Genomic DNA, 13,867 nt, shown 5'->3' on the forward strand with positions numbered 1-13,867 from the left:
AAAAATTGGGATGGAAAGTCAAATCCAGTTGATTAAGTCGTAGCCGAGGGAAAGCCACTTCCGGGTGGCTGTGTCACATTCAGTGGGAAGTCGAAATCCGTGCAAAAAGGCCTCAGCAGAGAAGAGGTTTATGTTTACAAGCAGCAAAACAACCTTTTCCAGCAACGCGTTTTACGCTCGACGGATTCTTCCACTATTTCTTCAGACTTCTTTCTGTCCAGTCCCGTCTTACGTGACCGTGTCTCCAACGTTCATTCCGGAACTTCGAGATATCGCCGCTCCAGATAATGGACGAGAGACGATAATTCGAGTTCATTCGTCGTCTCGTTTTCTCTCTTTTCACAGATGTTTTGTGTTACGGCAGTTAACAGAATAGTACAATTTTTTATAAACTAATTTCTCTATCAAACATTAAAAATCGTCGAAAAGATTAAAATTATTATATACATTATAATAAATGGAGATTTTATTATAATATTTACGGAATTAAAACAATCATTTTTTGCATTAGAAATTTGCAATTCAGATTAGAATAGAAATACAGTAGAGCATCAATTATCAGACTTAATTGGGGACTGGGGTTGGTCGGATGACCGAAAAGTATGAAAAAATACATTATTAGTATATCGCTATTAACCTATCGCATGTTAGGACGGCCGGATGGCCGAGCGATCAAGGTGGGCAGCCTACCGCTCTGGGGGACCCGGGATCGAATCTGAACGGGTCGAATAATCCCCAGGAATTTTTCGGTGGGTGGTCCGTTCGGATATGTCGGGCCCCGTCCCTCACCACCCGATCGCCCCATTGTGGGCCTGGCCGAACCCATAATGGGCCTTATAAATGAGGCCCTCTTAGTGCCCACAGGGCGGAAAGAGTTAAAAAAAAAAAACCTATCGCATGTTGAATTTTTATCCGTTGTATGTTGCTTTGCGTTGAATTTTTAACGATGTTAAGCCTAACAAAAAGTTTTTTAAAAATAATAATCGTCGCTATTGTATCGTGAAAAATTATTTCTTTATTTTCCACAAAATAAAGACAAAATAAAAAATTAAGCATGGTTTAAATACTGGCCTCCCTTTCATGGTCGAGCCAGTGCTGTCAGCTAAAACATGCAAAAATTTAACAAAAATAATATTAAAGTAGCCAAGACATAACCAAATATTGTAGCGCCACATCACTAGCGGACATTTGAATTTGTCGACTAGAACGCGGTCGGTTAATCGGGGGTCGGATAATCGATGCTCTACTGTATTTCTTAATTAAATGCAAGTTATGTTTTCACAACATTCGCTCGTTTTTCTTTTCAGAATGGATAATCTCAAAGAATTGAAGGAGTGGCACATCTCGGGCCATGCCGAGCCCGAGGATGGTGCTTCGTCTTCGCCTCGTGTAATACGGGTGATTCCGAAAAAGATGCGGAGGAAGAGTGGCATACACCCGACGTCAAACGGGTGGTCGTCATAACTCCGGACGACAGCGCCTCATCTTTCGTCCATTATCTGGAGCGGCGATATCTCGAAGTTCCGGAATGGACGTTGGACGTAAGACGGGAGTGGACAGAAAGGAGTCCGAAGGAATGGTGGAAGAATCCGTCGGGTTTAAAGATTTGATATTTATCAAAATATTAAAATGGCGCATTTTCGGATTAATTTTTAATTAGAGACATTATTAACAACAGTTATGAGCAGTGACAAAAAGAGCGAAAATTCATAATGAAACAAAAATAAGCAAAATATGATTCGAAAAACATGGAATTCAGTAGTGAAAAAATCGCATGAAAAATAAAATTACATTAAAATGAAATCCACGAGCCTTTTGATAAACACGTTTTTAACATCAAACACGCATGTCCTTTGTAAAAAATAGAACATAAAAATCCACTTTTTTCATCAAGAAGAATGTTCCTGTGTGGTAAGTTCTCAATAGCAATTTTATGCTTTGTTCCAAAAAACATACAACCAATTGAGAGAACATCAAGCAGTCAAATACTATCAATTTACTACTTTCCCGGCTGTTATGTATGTATAACAACGGAAAGTATTGGAATCGTGCCAAATTTGATCCACCAAGTTTTTTCGAAAATCTCCATGTTATGACACCTCCTGAACCCAAAAAAGTAAAAAACAAACGGAAAAAAATTTCGTGGATATGTGTGTGTTTTGGCTTCTATCAATATTTCGTTTAATATCTCAGGATGGTGTGAAGGTTAAGAAACAAAATTTTGCATAATAGTTGATGTATAAGACATTAATGCTATTAAATTTTGGTGGTGAAAGATCGTGCAGGTTTCGGTGGGGTCTAATTTGTTTGTTTTTTATGAAACGCAACACTTGGGTGATCTATCTAAGGGATGTCTTCCGTGAGATCTTTTTAAGAGTAACTAGCCCCTATTCAGACGTTGCAGACGTGGAGAAAATCCGGAAAACTTCACGTGGCCAGTCCATCTTAGGCCAGGCGCGTACCCAAACTCGCAACGTTCAGGAACCGCTTGGCTTAGGAATCGGACTTAATGAAGATGTTGTACAGTACGTATTAGCATTTATCACTACCCTCAAATTAAGGTTTTTGCCATTCAATAATAAAAATATAGAATGTTTTTATAACAAAATCTCATAACAGATGACACCATAAAAATTTAATTATGATTAATTAATTATATAAAAGTTATTTTTTAATTAAAGAAAATTCTCATAACAGACTGGTTTTTTTGCAATACCCTATCTGTATTTAACTAAAAAAAAGTAAATTTACATGTATAGTAAACATATAGCACTACAATACGGTGCGTTTTATTTGGGATACAAGTAGTGTATCGTGTCAGTTAAATAAAAGAAGTTTAAAACATGTTTTCTTTATTAACTATACAATTTATTTCCTATTGTTAATTTTAAAGCTTTTTTTTAAATGTACATAGAGGTGAGTAAAGCGTTCGAGTTAATCAAAAATCTTAATAAATAAATAAAAGGCGAAATACTTCGTTGAATTACAACTTTAAGAAATGAGCTTACTGTGTTTCTTCCACGTTCAAAAGGTCACGTCCTGCACGCGCATGTATTGGTTTCATTTGATTATCAGGGACTGCCGCTCCAGTATTATAGCTCCATGGTCAAAACAGAACAACCACGAGGTGAATAGCGAACAGCACAAGCCCAACCTTCGAACACCACCAGGTAGTATTTTGACTCAATTCAGCCAGCAAAAACGCATATTGAGATGATTTTGCTGCTTTACAATGTTTGTGAAGAGAACAAACACTAGGCATCATCATAAAGGAGCTTCTCTCGAAAAATTGTTGAAAATAATATCTCAAATACAATAGTAGAGATAACGGAGACTTATCACATTGCTACTGGTAACATTAAGATGACACTTCTACCATCGAAACTTTATTACTGGTATGCATTTCGATACCCATCAGCCATACATGAATACTATAAGACCCTCATCAGCCATACACATGTATGGCTGATGAGGGTCTTATAGTGTTCGCCCCGCTTAAAATCGATCATTTGCATGAAATTTTATGAGGTTTGACTTCTCTTAGCACATAAAGCACTTTTTTTTCTTTTTTTTTTCAAAATGCAGTTTTAGTTTCAAAATGCATTTTTAAGACAATATGCATTTTGAAACTTTTTTTTAAAATGAACTGTTTCAATAAAAAATTTTCAAAATTAGCATGTTATCGTTTTTAATAAGAGTGTTTCAAACTAATGTGTTCATACAATTAGGCTTTGAAATGTGCTTTGAAATGTTTGCATTCTTCAAAGAACATGTAAATATTTCGAATAAATTTTAATATTTTTACTAAAAAAAAAAGGGAGTTAACAACAATATTGAAGTGTTTTATCTATGATCTGTAGGCCTTTCTCGCGTTATTTATTATACGTGTAGAGAACTTACGTAAGAATTTGCATAAATACAATTTACTAGTATTTAGATCAATTCTATGCATTTGTATTTATTATCTATTCACATAGAATGTTAAAAATTTAATTTTTATCACAATCTATACAAAATTTGGCAATTTCTCGCTACACAAATTTAAAGAAAAGTTTTAAATGTTAAAAAAAAAAAATACATTTTTATTGTTTAAATAATTTATTTTAACTCATTCTGTCCTTTGGGCACTAAAAGGGCCTCTTTTTGCAAGTCCATTAAGGATTCGGCCAGGCCCACAATGGGGCGGTCGGCTGATGAGGGACAAAGCCCGACACATTCGACTGACCATCCCCCGAACAATTCCTGGGGACTATTCGATTTGATCTCGAGTCCCCCAGAGCGGTACGTTGCCATTTTAACCGCTCGCCCATCCGGCCTTGTCATGTTAATAATTTTTAGTCTTCTGGTCCAGCTTCTTTAGATGCATTATGTAAATATACATACAAAACAAAAATATTAGTAATGCGCAGTAAAATGAGATCCCGAAGAAGGCGAGAGCCCGGTCTTTTTTTTTTTTTTTTTTTTTTTTTTTTTTTAACTCTTTCCGCCCTGTGGGCACTAAGAGGGCCTCTTTTAGTAGGCCCATTATGGGTTCGGCCAGGCCCACAATGGGGCGACCGGGTGGTGAGGGACGGGGCCCGACATATCCGAACGGACCACCCCCCGAAAAATTCCTGGGGATTATTCGACCCGTTCGGATTCGATCCCGGGTCCCCCAGAGCGGTAGGCTGCCACCTTTACCGCTCGGCCAGGCGAGAGCCCGGTCTAGGCTGGATATGCCCACGCGTTAATGTGGTCCTGTGTCAAGTTTCATCTTTCATCATCAAACTGATGCTGTTGAATGGATGGGTTTTACCAGACTAACATAAAGAAGGATGATCTTTATTGTTGATCTGGCCAAACTCATGAAGAATACGAATAAATTCTTTTAGCGGCCAAAGAATAAAAAGAGTTCAACTTAAAAACAAAAATGTATGCATATATAGCTTAATAATTTTCTTCTATTTACTTCATAAACTTCTTATAGAAAAGAAATAATTAGGTTATTCGTGTTTATATAAAGACTATTTCATTTATCATACTATCAAAACCTAATTGCAATTTTTAATTAGTTTCAGAAAATATCGCAGCTACACGTAAAAGACAACGCAACTCTTCATTCATATTTATATATAAATTCGCTACAATTGAAACACGATTAAATATAATAATAAAATTTTTGAACTTATTAATTCTGAATTACACTGATTACATTACATTATTTAACTATCTATAATTTCATACAAACTAAAAAAAAATTTGAAAACATCTACCATAAATGTTTATTATTTAAAATCCAAACCATTTAATTTTTTTTTAATTTTAATAATTATTATTTTTTTATTTGTTTAACTTCTTAATCGAAAATACTAAGCGATACACACCTCTAGTGTAACGAGTCTACACTACTGAATGACAGACGGGAAAATGGCGGATGAGCAGGTACGTCGTTGTTAAGAAGAAGAATTTATTTAAATATTTTTTTTTAGAAAATAAAATAAAAAAACGACACCACTTCAGTAACAGTCAGAATATACATACAGATACCAAATATATAAAATATAATAATATTTATAAGCAAAGTAAAGCTTATGCCAACCGTTGTTTAAAGTAAACAACCCGGCGTGATCCGTTAAGCCTAAATAAGATGTTATTTCTTTTCGGTTGCTACGGTAACGCTAGTTTCTTTTCTTTGCAATGATTACTGAAGAATCGACGAATTCCTCTGCATTTTCTTACATTTGATCATTGTAATATTCGTTATAATTCTATACTTTTACCATTTTTCAAACAGTTAAACGAATGTACAAAATTCTAATCATGTTTTTATACATATAAATTATTATTGAAGTGTTATTTATTCTGTGAATTTTCTAGGCTTAATCAAAGATTTGATAGCCTTATGAATCATCATTTATATGAGGTGATTATACTCAGAAAATTAATAGTAAATTCTACTGTTTTATTCAAGAATATGCTTCTGTTACACAGCATTAAAATATAATAATGCATATTCTCTTATCTATTTATAAAGTTTAAGCTTTATTTCTTTTTAATTTTTCAGCACATTTATAATATAAATGTGAAGAAAACAATAACTTCAATTTCTACTACTACACTCTCATATATATTTATTATGTACTTATTTTACATTTGTTTTGTTGTAAATATTAATATAATGAATAATTACATTTATAAAAACATATATTTAAGTGATGTGATTTTAGCAAAATTGGGATATATTATTTTAATAGTTCAAGTAATTATTATTTAAATGTATTTTGCAAAATTAAGTTACATTATACAATTTATACGCCATATAATTATTACACGTTGGTTAAATAATGATTTACTACAATAAAATTACGTGGGATAAACGTATAATTTTATTGTAATTAGCTTTTGTTTTAAGATATAAAAAAGAGCTTATCTATTTGTATAAATATTTATATGAATATATTTATATCCATTGTATTAGATATATTTTTTTGTTGCATTAGTAATGTTTCTAAAGGTGTGGAAGGTTAATTGATGATCATGAAATCATTGGAAGTATATTTCAATATAAAAGTAATTTGTTTTGCTTTATATTCATTAATTTATTATTTCTTTTGTGAGTAGGATTCAAACATATCAAATACATTTTTCATGTGTGATCTTAGTTTGTGTGTATGGTTACCAATCATATATATTTTACTAGAGACTCTTGTCTTTTGCATATCTTGTTGTTATGCTTCCAATATTGCTTTACTTAATTATGCTCACTATTATTTGCTAGTTCAAAAGTTGTTAATCAAGTTGCATTCAGGTTGGAACATACTCCATCCTAGAGTGTTCTAATTGCCTTAAACTGCACTGAAATGAAAATCAGTGCTTGTCAGTGCAAAATTTGTTCTCACAAGATGGTATTAACCAAGAGCGAGCACATAAAGGTTTTAGGGTTTAACCTTGCCATTTGGGAATTCAAACAGAAAAAGGTTACTATGTTAATGATACAGTATATTGTATGTATTTTGTATTTGTTCAATTTCTTTTTGGATTACTGTATTGTGTTACTCTAAACAGATATATAGTAAAAATGAATAAACTACATTATACTTATCAGCAAAACTGCATTTGTCATAAACCACAGTACTACCAATAGAGGATATTCCAGCTTTTGCTGTTATTTTTAAATTGTAATTTGTTTCTTTCCATCCTAAGGAAGGTCAAAATCACTAAGAAAACCTAAAACCCAGCAATTTTTTAATAAGTGCAATGTTTTTGCCTTTGTTGAACAGGCATCAGCTGGGAGATTAGTTTGCCTAATGATGCCTGTTCAACATGGGCAAAAACATTAGCACTTATTAAAAAATTGCTGGGTTTTAGGTTTTCTTAGTAGTTTTAATTCAAGTATACCCACTTTTGAGTGGTAATATTCTGTGGTAGGTTGTTTAAGACAACTGAAATCATTTGAAAATTAAAATTATACTGCATTTTTAAAGGTTTGAGTAAACTACATTATGAAAAATAATGTGTTTTGTTAACCCTACTTTTTTTAAAAATCCTGTGCATGAGTCTGGCATCAACCTGAATGCACACCAGTTTTATGGGGTGTCAATATGAATGACTTAGTGTACTCTAGTGTGCATTAGTGCTCTAACCTGAACATGACTAAATTTTGAGATCTTGTTGATGAAATAGTGATAAAGTATGAATGGTTGCTGTGCTTGCTAATATTTTAGATTAATTTTGTAGGATACTTTTTGTTTTTATTAAGAAAAGTTTAATTACATATAGTATAAAAAGAGAAATATATTTGGCTATAAATGATATTTATAAATGGTGAGCTATATATATGTGGGTTGTGTTGCTTAGTGCCAAAATCACCATTTGGTGATATTTTTATTAAAGTTGCAATAAAAAAATATAACACTGACAATAGCAAATGGCAATAAGAACTCTAATCTGCTTGTTTCAACATGCAGTGTGAAATTGATCACACATCACACTTCAGGAAAATCAGCAAAATGTCTAGCTTCTATGCAGTGGGAATTCCGTGCACCACACACTTAGAAATTTCATGACATCACTTGGCAAGTTCCAGCAGAAAAGTCAGAAATGATGTTGAGAACTGAAGGCGTTTTGTGCAATGCTGTCCGATGTTTCCAATCTGGAAACATCGGACAGCATTGCTCAAAACCGCCAGAAATTTCTAAATTATTTATTTTTTATATTTACCATATACCATAAATTTGTTATCAGTCTTTTCAATTGTCTGTAAATAATTCTTTTTGTTTCCTTCTGCTTAGTCTTTCAGCATCATTACCACATTTATCATATGATAATAGCAGAGTCAGTGTACCCTTGTGTCTTACAGGATCATACAGCTTTTTCTTTTCAAGGTTAACGTAAACCTTATAAAGAGAAGCAAATGAAATCTAAAGTTGGCGTATTCATTTTATTAATTCTAAAAACTAATTAGAATGGAATGTCTTTTTCCATTGGTTATTGTTGTTCCTGACAATTTTTTGTTATAAATATAACAAAAAATATACTATATATATAGTGTATATAAAAAAAAAAATATATATACATACATAATATACTTGTTTTTATGGATTATTATGAAAATTTTAATCATTTGTTCGATAGATCTGTTTAATGTTCTGTAAAGAATCTAGTAACTTGGAAAATAATTTTTATAGAGCCCATGTACCAGAAGACACAACAGACTATTTTTATAACTATAAAGTTGATTTTTGAAATGATTGATTTTGTAAGATTATTATACAGTAAGACCCTGCTTAACGCAGGGATGTGTTCATAGATGACAAGGTGCTAAACAAAACAGTGGTAAACGAAGTGATTTTAACACAGCGTAAATAGGGAAAGGCGAACACCCAACCAAAAATAAATAGATTTTACTTTAATTTTAAGTTATTTTTATATTAATTTTCATAATATATGTTAAATAACACACATACATAAGCACACAGAAAGATATAGTTAATTGTTGTGATGAAGGTCCTGGCTCTCCTGAAATTCTTGATTTTTTTTTTTTTGTGATGAAGTTGTCCAGTGTCATTTTTTGCTTTCTTTTTCTTTCGTTAAGCAAATGTTGGTAGCAAGGGATCTCACCCAGATCACCTCGTCTTGCTTTTGCACTCCTCTCAAAATCTGGATCATTCGCTACAATTTGATCAATGATTTCGGTTATCATTACCAAACTTTTACTAAGGAAATCCATAGAGAAATTCTTAGGGTTCTTCATTTTCAGAACCACACTATTTTCCAGTTCTACATGAATTCTTTGTTCTACCAGTTTTTGAAGGTCATCATTGGTAAGGCTCTTACCAGAAAATCTGCAATAACTCCTCAATATCCTGCTCATCTACATCTGCTAGTTCTACTGTATCGATTAAGTTGACAATTTGGTCAACCTAACAATTCAGCGATAGGCTCTTCTCGTTGAGAATTCTTGGATACCTTCAGCCACAACTTCTTCCACACTTCGTTCATGCATTTATCAGTTAATTCTTGCCAAGTGAAGTCAATATAGCCTATGGCATCCATTATATTATATTTTTTCCAAAATTGCAGCAAACAAACATAAGTTTAGGGAAAGTACAGTACTGCGTTGAATTGCCACTTTTGCTGATTGTTCATGTTTGAGAATAATCGTATTATATACGAATCAATGAAATGCCGAGATAATTTGAATAAGGGTAAATTTTGAGCTTTTTTTTTTCTTTTTAGACTTCAAGCAGACTGTGTTATATCAAAACAGCATTAAGCGGAGACTTACTGTACTTAACAAAAAGTATTTCTAATACATTTGAATGTTTTTCTTGACTTACTGTTTTTGTATCACCTCTATCAATTTATTTTCAAAATAATTTAGTTATTTTTTCACAATAAGCTTTTATTTGTATGTTTTACCTTTTATTTTATTTTGTTTTTTTCTTTTTAAAATTTTTACAAATTCTTTATCTATTCAATTTTTTTTTTTTTTTTTTTTTTTTTGAGAGTAGATGTCATTCATTATATGCTGGGAATTTAGTAATATTTTGTTTATTGTATTTTTAGTATATTTTCATTTTTTTTTTTTTGGTATTTTAAGTGATATGTTACAGATGAGATAAGAATGATTAATAAATTTACTGATTTATAAAACCAATTTTATTGTATTGATGAGTTACCATTTCTTATTAATGATTTACACAGTGTTGTTTAAGAAATTTTGTTCTTAGTTTCATAATTATGTTTTAATTTGTGTTTTTGGCCATATCATTGTTTGCAGTTATGATGGTAAGCAGCATTTATAATTTATGATTTTTAAATTGCTCTAACATTACCTAAGACAGAGGATAGTTGAATAAAGAATCAAATATAAATTTATTATTAATAATAAACAAAATGGTCAGTGGCATGAGTATAAAACATCTTTGACTACTCTTGGAATCATGGAAGTCATTATAATGACAATTTCCACCCATCAGTATGTGTAAAAATTTACTAGAGAGAAATAAATAAATATATTTTGGTTGTCCAGCTTAGAGGTTTAATAAAAAAAAATTTATAACTTGCATTGTGTTCATATCAGACTGGAAGTTAATTTGTATTTTATGTTGATATTTTGACCATTCGTGAGAAATACCATACCTTGGCACTGTGATTACTAGCATATGTGCACAATATGGCAATATGAGCAAATTATTTAGACATACTGCAACTTATGCTATACCTCAACTTCCTTCTAGCACCATTTTTCAGTAAGATGTGGCTCCTTCCCTGTTGCTATTTAGATAAAACAATTTCTGAATGGAGTCTCCTAGACAGTAAACTGGTTCTTACCTCACTGGACTTTTTTCTGTTGGATTTTGTTACTAATCAAGTGTATTATACATCTGTGCATAACTTGAATGATCTGATACAGAATCTGTCAAGCTATTGACAATGTCACATCTCATATACTGTTATATGTGTGGTTGAAGTGGAATACTAGTCGGACATCTGCTATGTCATTGTTCATGAACTTACTAAAGTGTGTTTGAATGTAAAAATTTGGTTTTTTGTACTAGAAGATTAAAACTTTTTTTGAATTACAAAAAACTTTCAATTTATACTCTACTCTTTTATTAAACTGCAAAGCCAGATACACACTAGGTGGACAAAAGTATTCAGATACTCTGATAAAAAGGGACAAGTTCTATTTATATCATGGTACAGAAAGTTTCCTTCTGCTTGTATTATGATCAGATGTAGCTGCTGTGGTCATTTGCTACACTTCTGAAGGTTAGTATTTGCCAAAATGCCACATGGTAAGGAGCTCATAGATTTTAGGAGCATGATTATTAGATACTATCACAGTAATCAGTCTGTACATAATGTTTCCAGGCTTCTAGAATTTCTAGAATCCACTATTATGAACGTTATTCACCGATGGAAAAAACTGAAGAATACGAACCTGCACACCAACATGGAAGGCCTTGGAAACTCTCTGACCATGAGAAGAGAGCATTAGTACAAATTGTGAAGAAAAATTGCTGCAGACATTGCCAAAGAACTTTCAGAGTATGATTTGTAGCAATCATTGACAAAACTGTCCATTTGGAGTTGCACAGATATGGTTATTATTGCAGATGTGCTGCCCACAAGTCCCAAGTCTCATTATCCAATGCAAGTTGGTTGCTCCAATGGTTCTCGGTCCACCGACAACTGTTACCCCAGTGTTAATATGAATCACTGAGGGAACAGTAGTTAGTTCTCTTTATCAAAATTTGTAATAATGATTTTCAGAGTCAAGGTCAATGTTATATGCTTTACAGAGTTAAGGATTTATAGGCAATCAAAATCACTAAATTATAATAATTCGAATTAATTTACTACATAAAGTTAAATAAAATTAAATTTATTTAGAACATTAATTTATTTTCATAAATTAATATCAGAGTGGTTAAACAAAACAAAGTGAAAAAATTCATGATTTTTTTTTCTGTTGAAGATATTTTCTACTTTTTCAAATAATTTTGAAAAAGTAGAAAATATTTTTTTGTGCCAAAAGAGTAAAAAAGGAGCTATATTTAGCACAAAGTGGTCAAGCCTGGCATCTCTGTATGCATTCCCTGATAAGCAAACTAGCATGTATTTACATGGGACCAAATTAATTTAAAGGGATAGCTGTCCATAAACTTTAATCCCTATCTTCTGAGTACAGTAGAATGGTCAACTAAACCCAGATGTTTGAATTGCTCTACAATTGAAAGTCAAATACATCTTTGCTTACTAGGAAAATAAAATCTGTTCTACTCAAAATAGAACATTTGTTACATTATTGATTCGCGTTTTATACTTTTTAATATGGATAATAAAATCATTATTGGAAATAGGTTATTTCTTGGGGGTTGTAAAGGTAATTTTTCAGTTTGGTTTAATGAATTCTGGTTAAATTTTTGTTTACTTCATTGTGTGAAAATTAATGTTGTAACAGTGGTGTTTTACCAGGGCAATGGCAAAATTCACTATATTAGTGTTCCTTTTAAAGTGAGTCCACTAATTCCATAGTAGTAACTCTTCAAAAATAAACCAGCAATGAGTTGCTCAACTTTCCTGGCAACATTTAAAATTTTAGTGGCATTATCTGTTATCATATTTTATTAAAAAAACTTTTTATATTTTTATCTCTGATAAAATGACAAAAAGCTTAATTTTGAGGGTAGGGATGAGTATTATAAAAATTTGTAAATGCTAATAACGAGTAAAATTGCCATTAAATCCAACCCTACTGGAGATATACATGACTCAAGATTTTTGGTGGAGATATACATGATTCAAGAATTTTGGTGGTTAAAGATCAAGGGGGTGGAAAGATATTTGTATTATCTTTCCACTCCCTTGATCTTTAACCACCAAAATTGAATAGCATCAATCTCCCTAGTAAACAAACCTCCATGCAGAATTTCAGAAATTTTTGACAAAAAGAACAGACATTATTAAGCTTCAAACATGGTGAACAAAGTTATGCATGCACATGCACACACACACTAACATCCATACATACATACATATAGAAATAACCTCCAAAATTTTTTTGTATTGACGTTTCAAGGTGTTTTATGTCCAAGAATGTTAAAATCTTGGGGTAATTTTTTGACTGATCACCATACTATCCCTCTGTTATATGTAACAGAGAAAAGTCAGGAAAGTAATTACAATTAGATGATTATTATTATTTTTTTTTAATCTTCTGGGTTAAGTCTCTGTTATATGGATGTTTTTTCCTGTCTGCATCTCATAATTCTGCAATTTCACTTCCTATACTTTCATCAGATATTTTATATATTGTCATAAAGTAACCTCTCAACTCTACAAACTTTACTTCTATAGCTTATATCAGCTGAACTAATCAATAAAAATTAATTGTCATTATAGATAATTATAACCAAGAATAATGTTTTAAGTTAAACATACTTTTAATACACGTGTTTTTATTTTTTTGTACAGTACCAAGAAACTGAGTGATGTACTCTGATAACCAATACTGGAAAATATTATATCCTTTCTTAGCCATCTTTAGCATCAGGTTATCATCATTGTACAGGTTGTTGATATTTTATCCATGCTCATTCCATTGAAACAAATGTTTTTGATCAATTTCAGAGATCTTTATCAGTTATTATATGTTTCCATAAATCAAAGGCATTCATTTTACATATAATATGAAATGATAACTTATTTCAAATATGGCAGATTTATATCCATTTCAAAATTTATTTCTGGAAGGTGTCTCTGAGTTGTCATACTATCATCAGCTTTTAGCAGTGTTTTAAAGATAATAAGAATGACACCACCATTAAAGAAAAATATAAATTTAAATGGCATTCATGAGTAAAAAGAATTTTTTTTG

The 13,867-nt window shown here is 31.8% G+C and overlaps 1 protein-coding gene across 6 annotated transcripts in view; it reads left to right on the top strand.

Moving 5' to 3' along the window:
- Positions 1 to 5,363: 5,363 nt before the first annotated feature.
- Ranbp16 (Ran-binding protein 16) overlaps positions 5,364 to 13,867 on the top strand; it is a 105,015-nt gene continuing 96,511 nt past the window's right edge. For 5 of the 6 annotated variants that reach the window (XM_067273337.1, XM_067273334.1, XM_067273336.1 and 2 more), the window contains exon 1: positions 5,364 to 5,421. In XM_067273337.1, coding sequence (XP_067129438.1) covers positions 5,392 to 5,421 — 30 coding nt within the window. In that variant the 5' untranslated portion in view covers positions 5,364 to 5,391. Of the gene's footprint in view, positions 5,422 to 5,497; positions 5,903 to 13,867 lie in introns of those variants that run through there. The other variant, XM_067273335.1, reaches the window with a different exon arrangement.

Source organism: Centruroides vittatus, unplaced genomic scaffold (assembly GCF_030686945.1).
Source record: "Centruroides vittatus isolate TY-2023 unplaced genomic scaffold, ASM3068694v2 contig_474, whole genome shotgun sequence".
NCBI lineage: Eukaryota > Metazoa > Arthropoda > Arachnida > Scorpiones > Buthidae > Centruroides > Centruroides vittatus.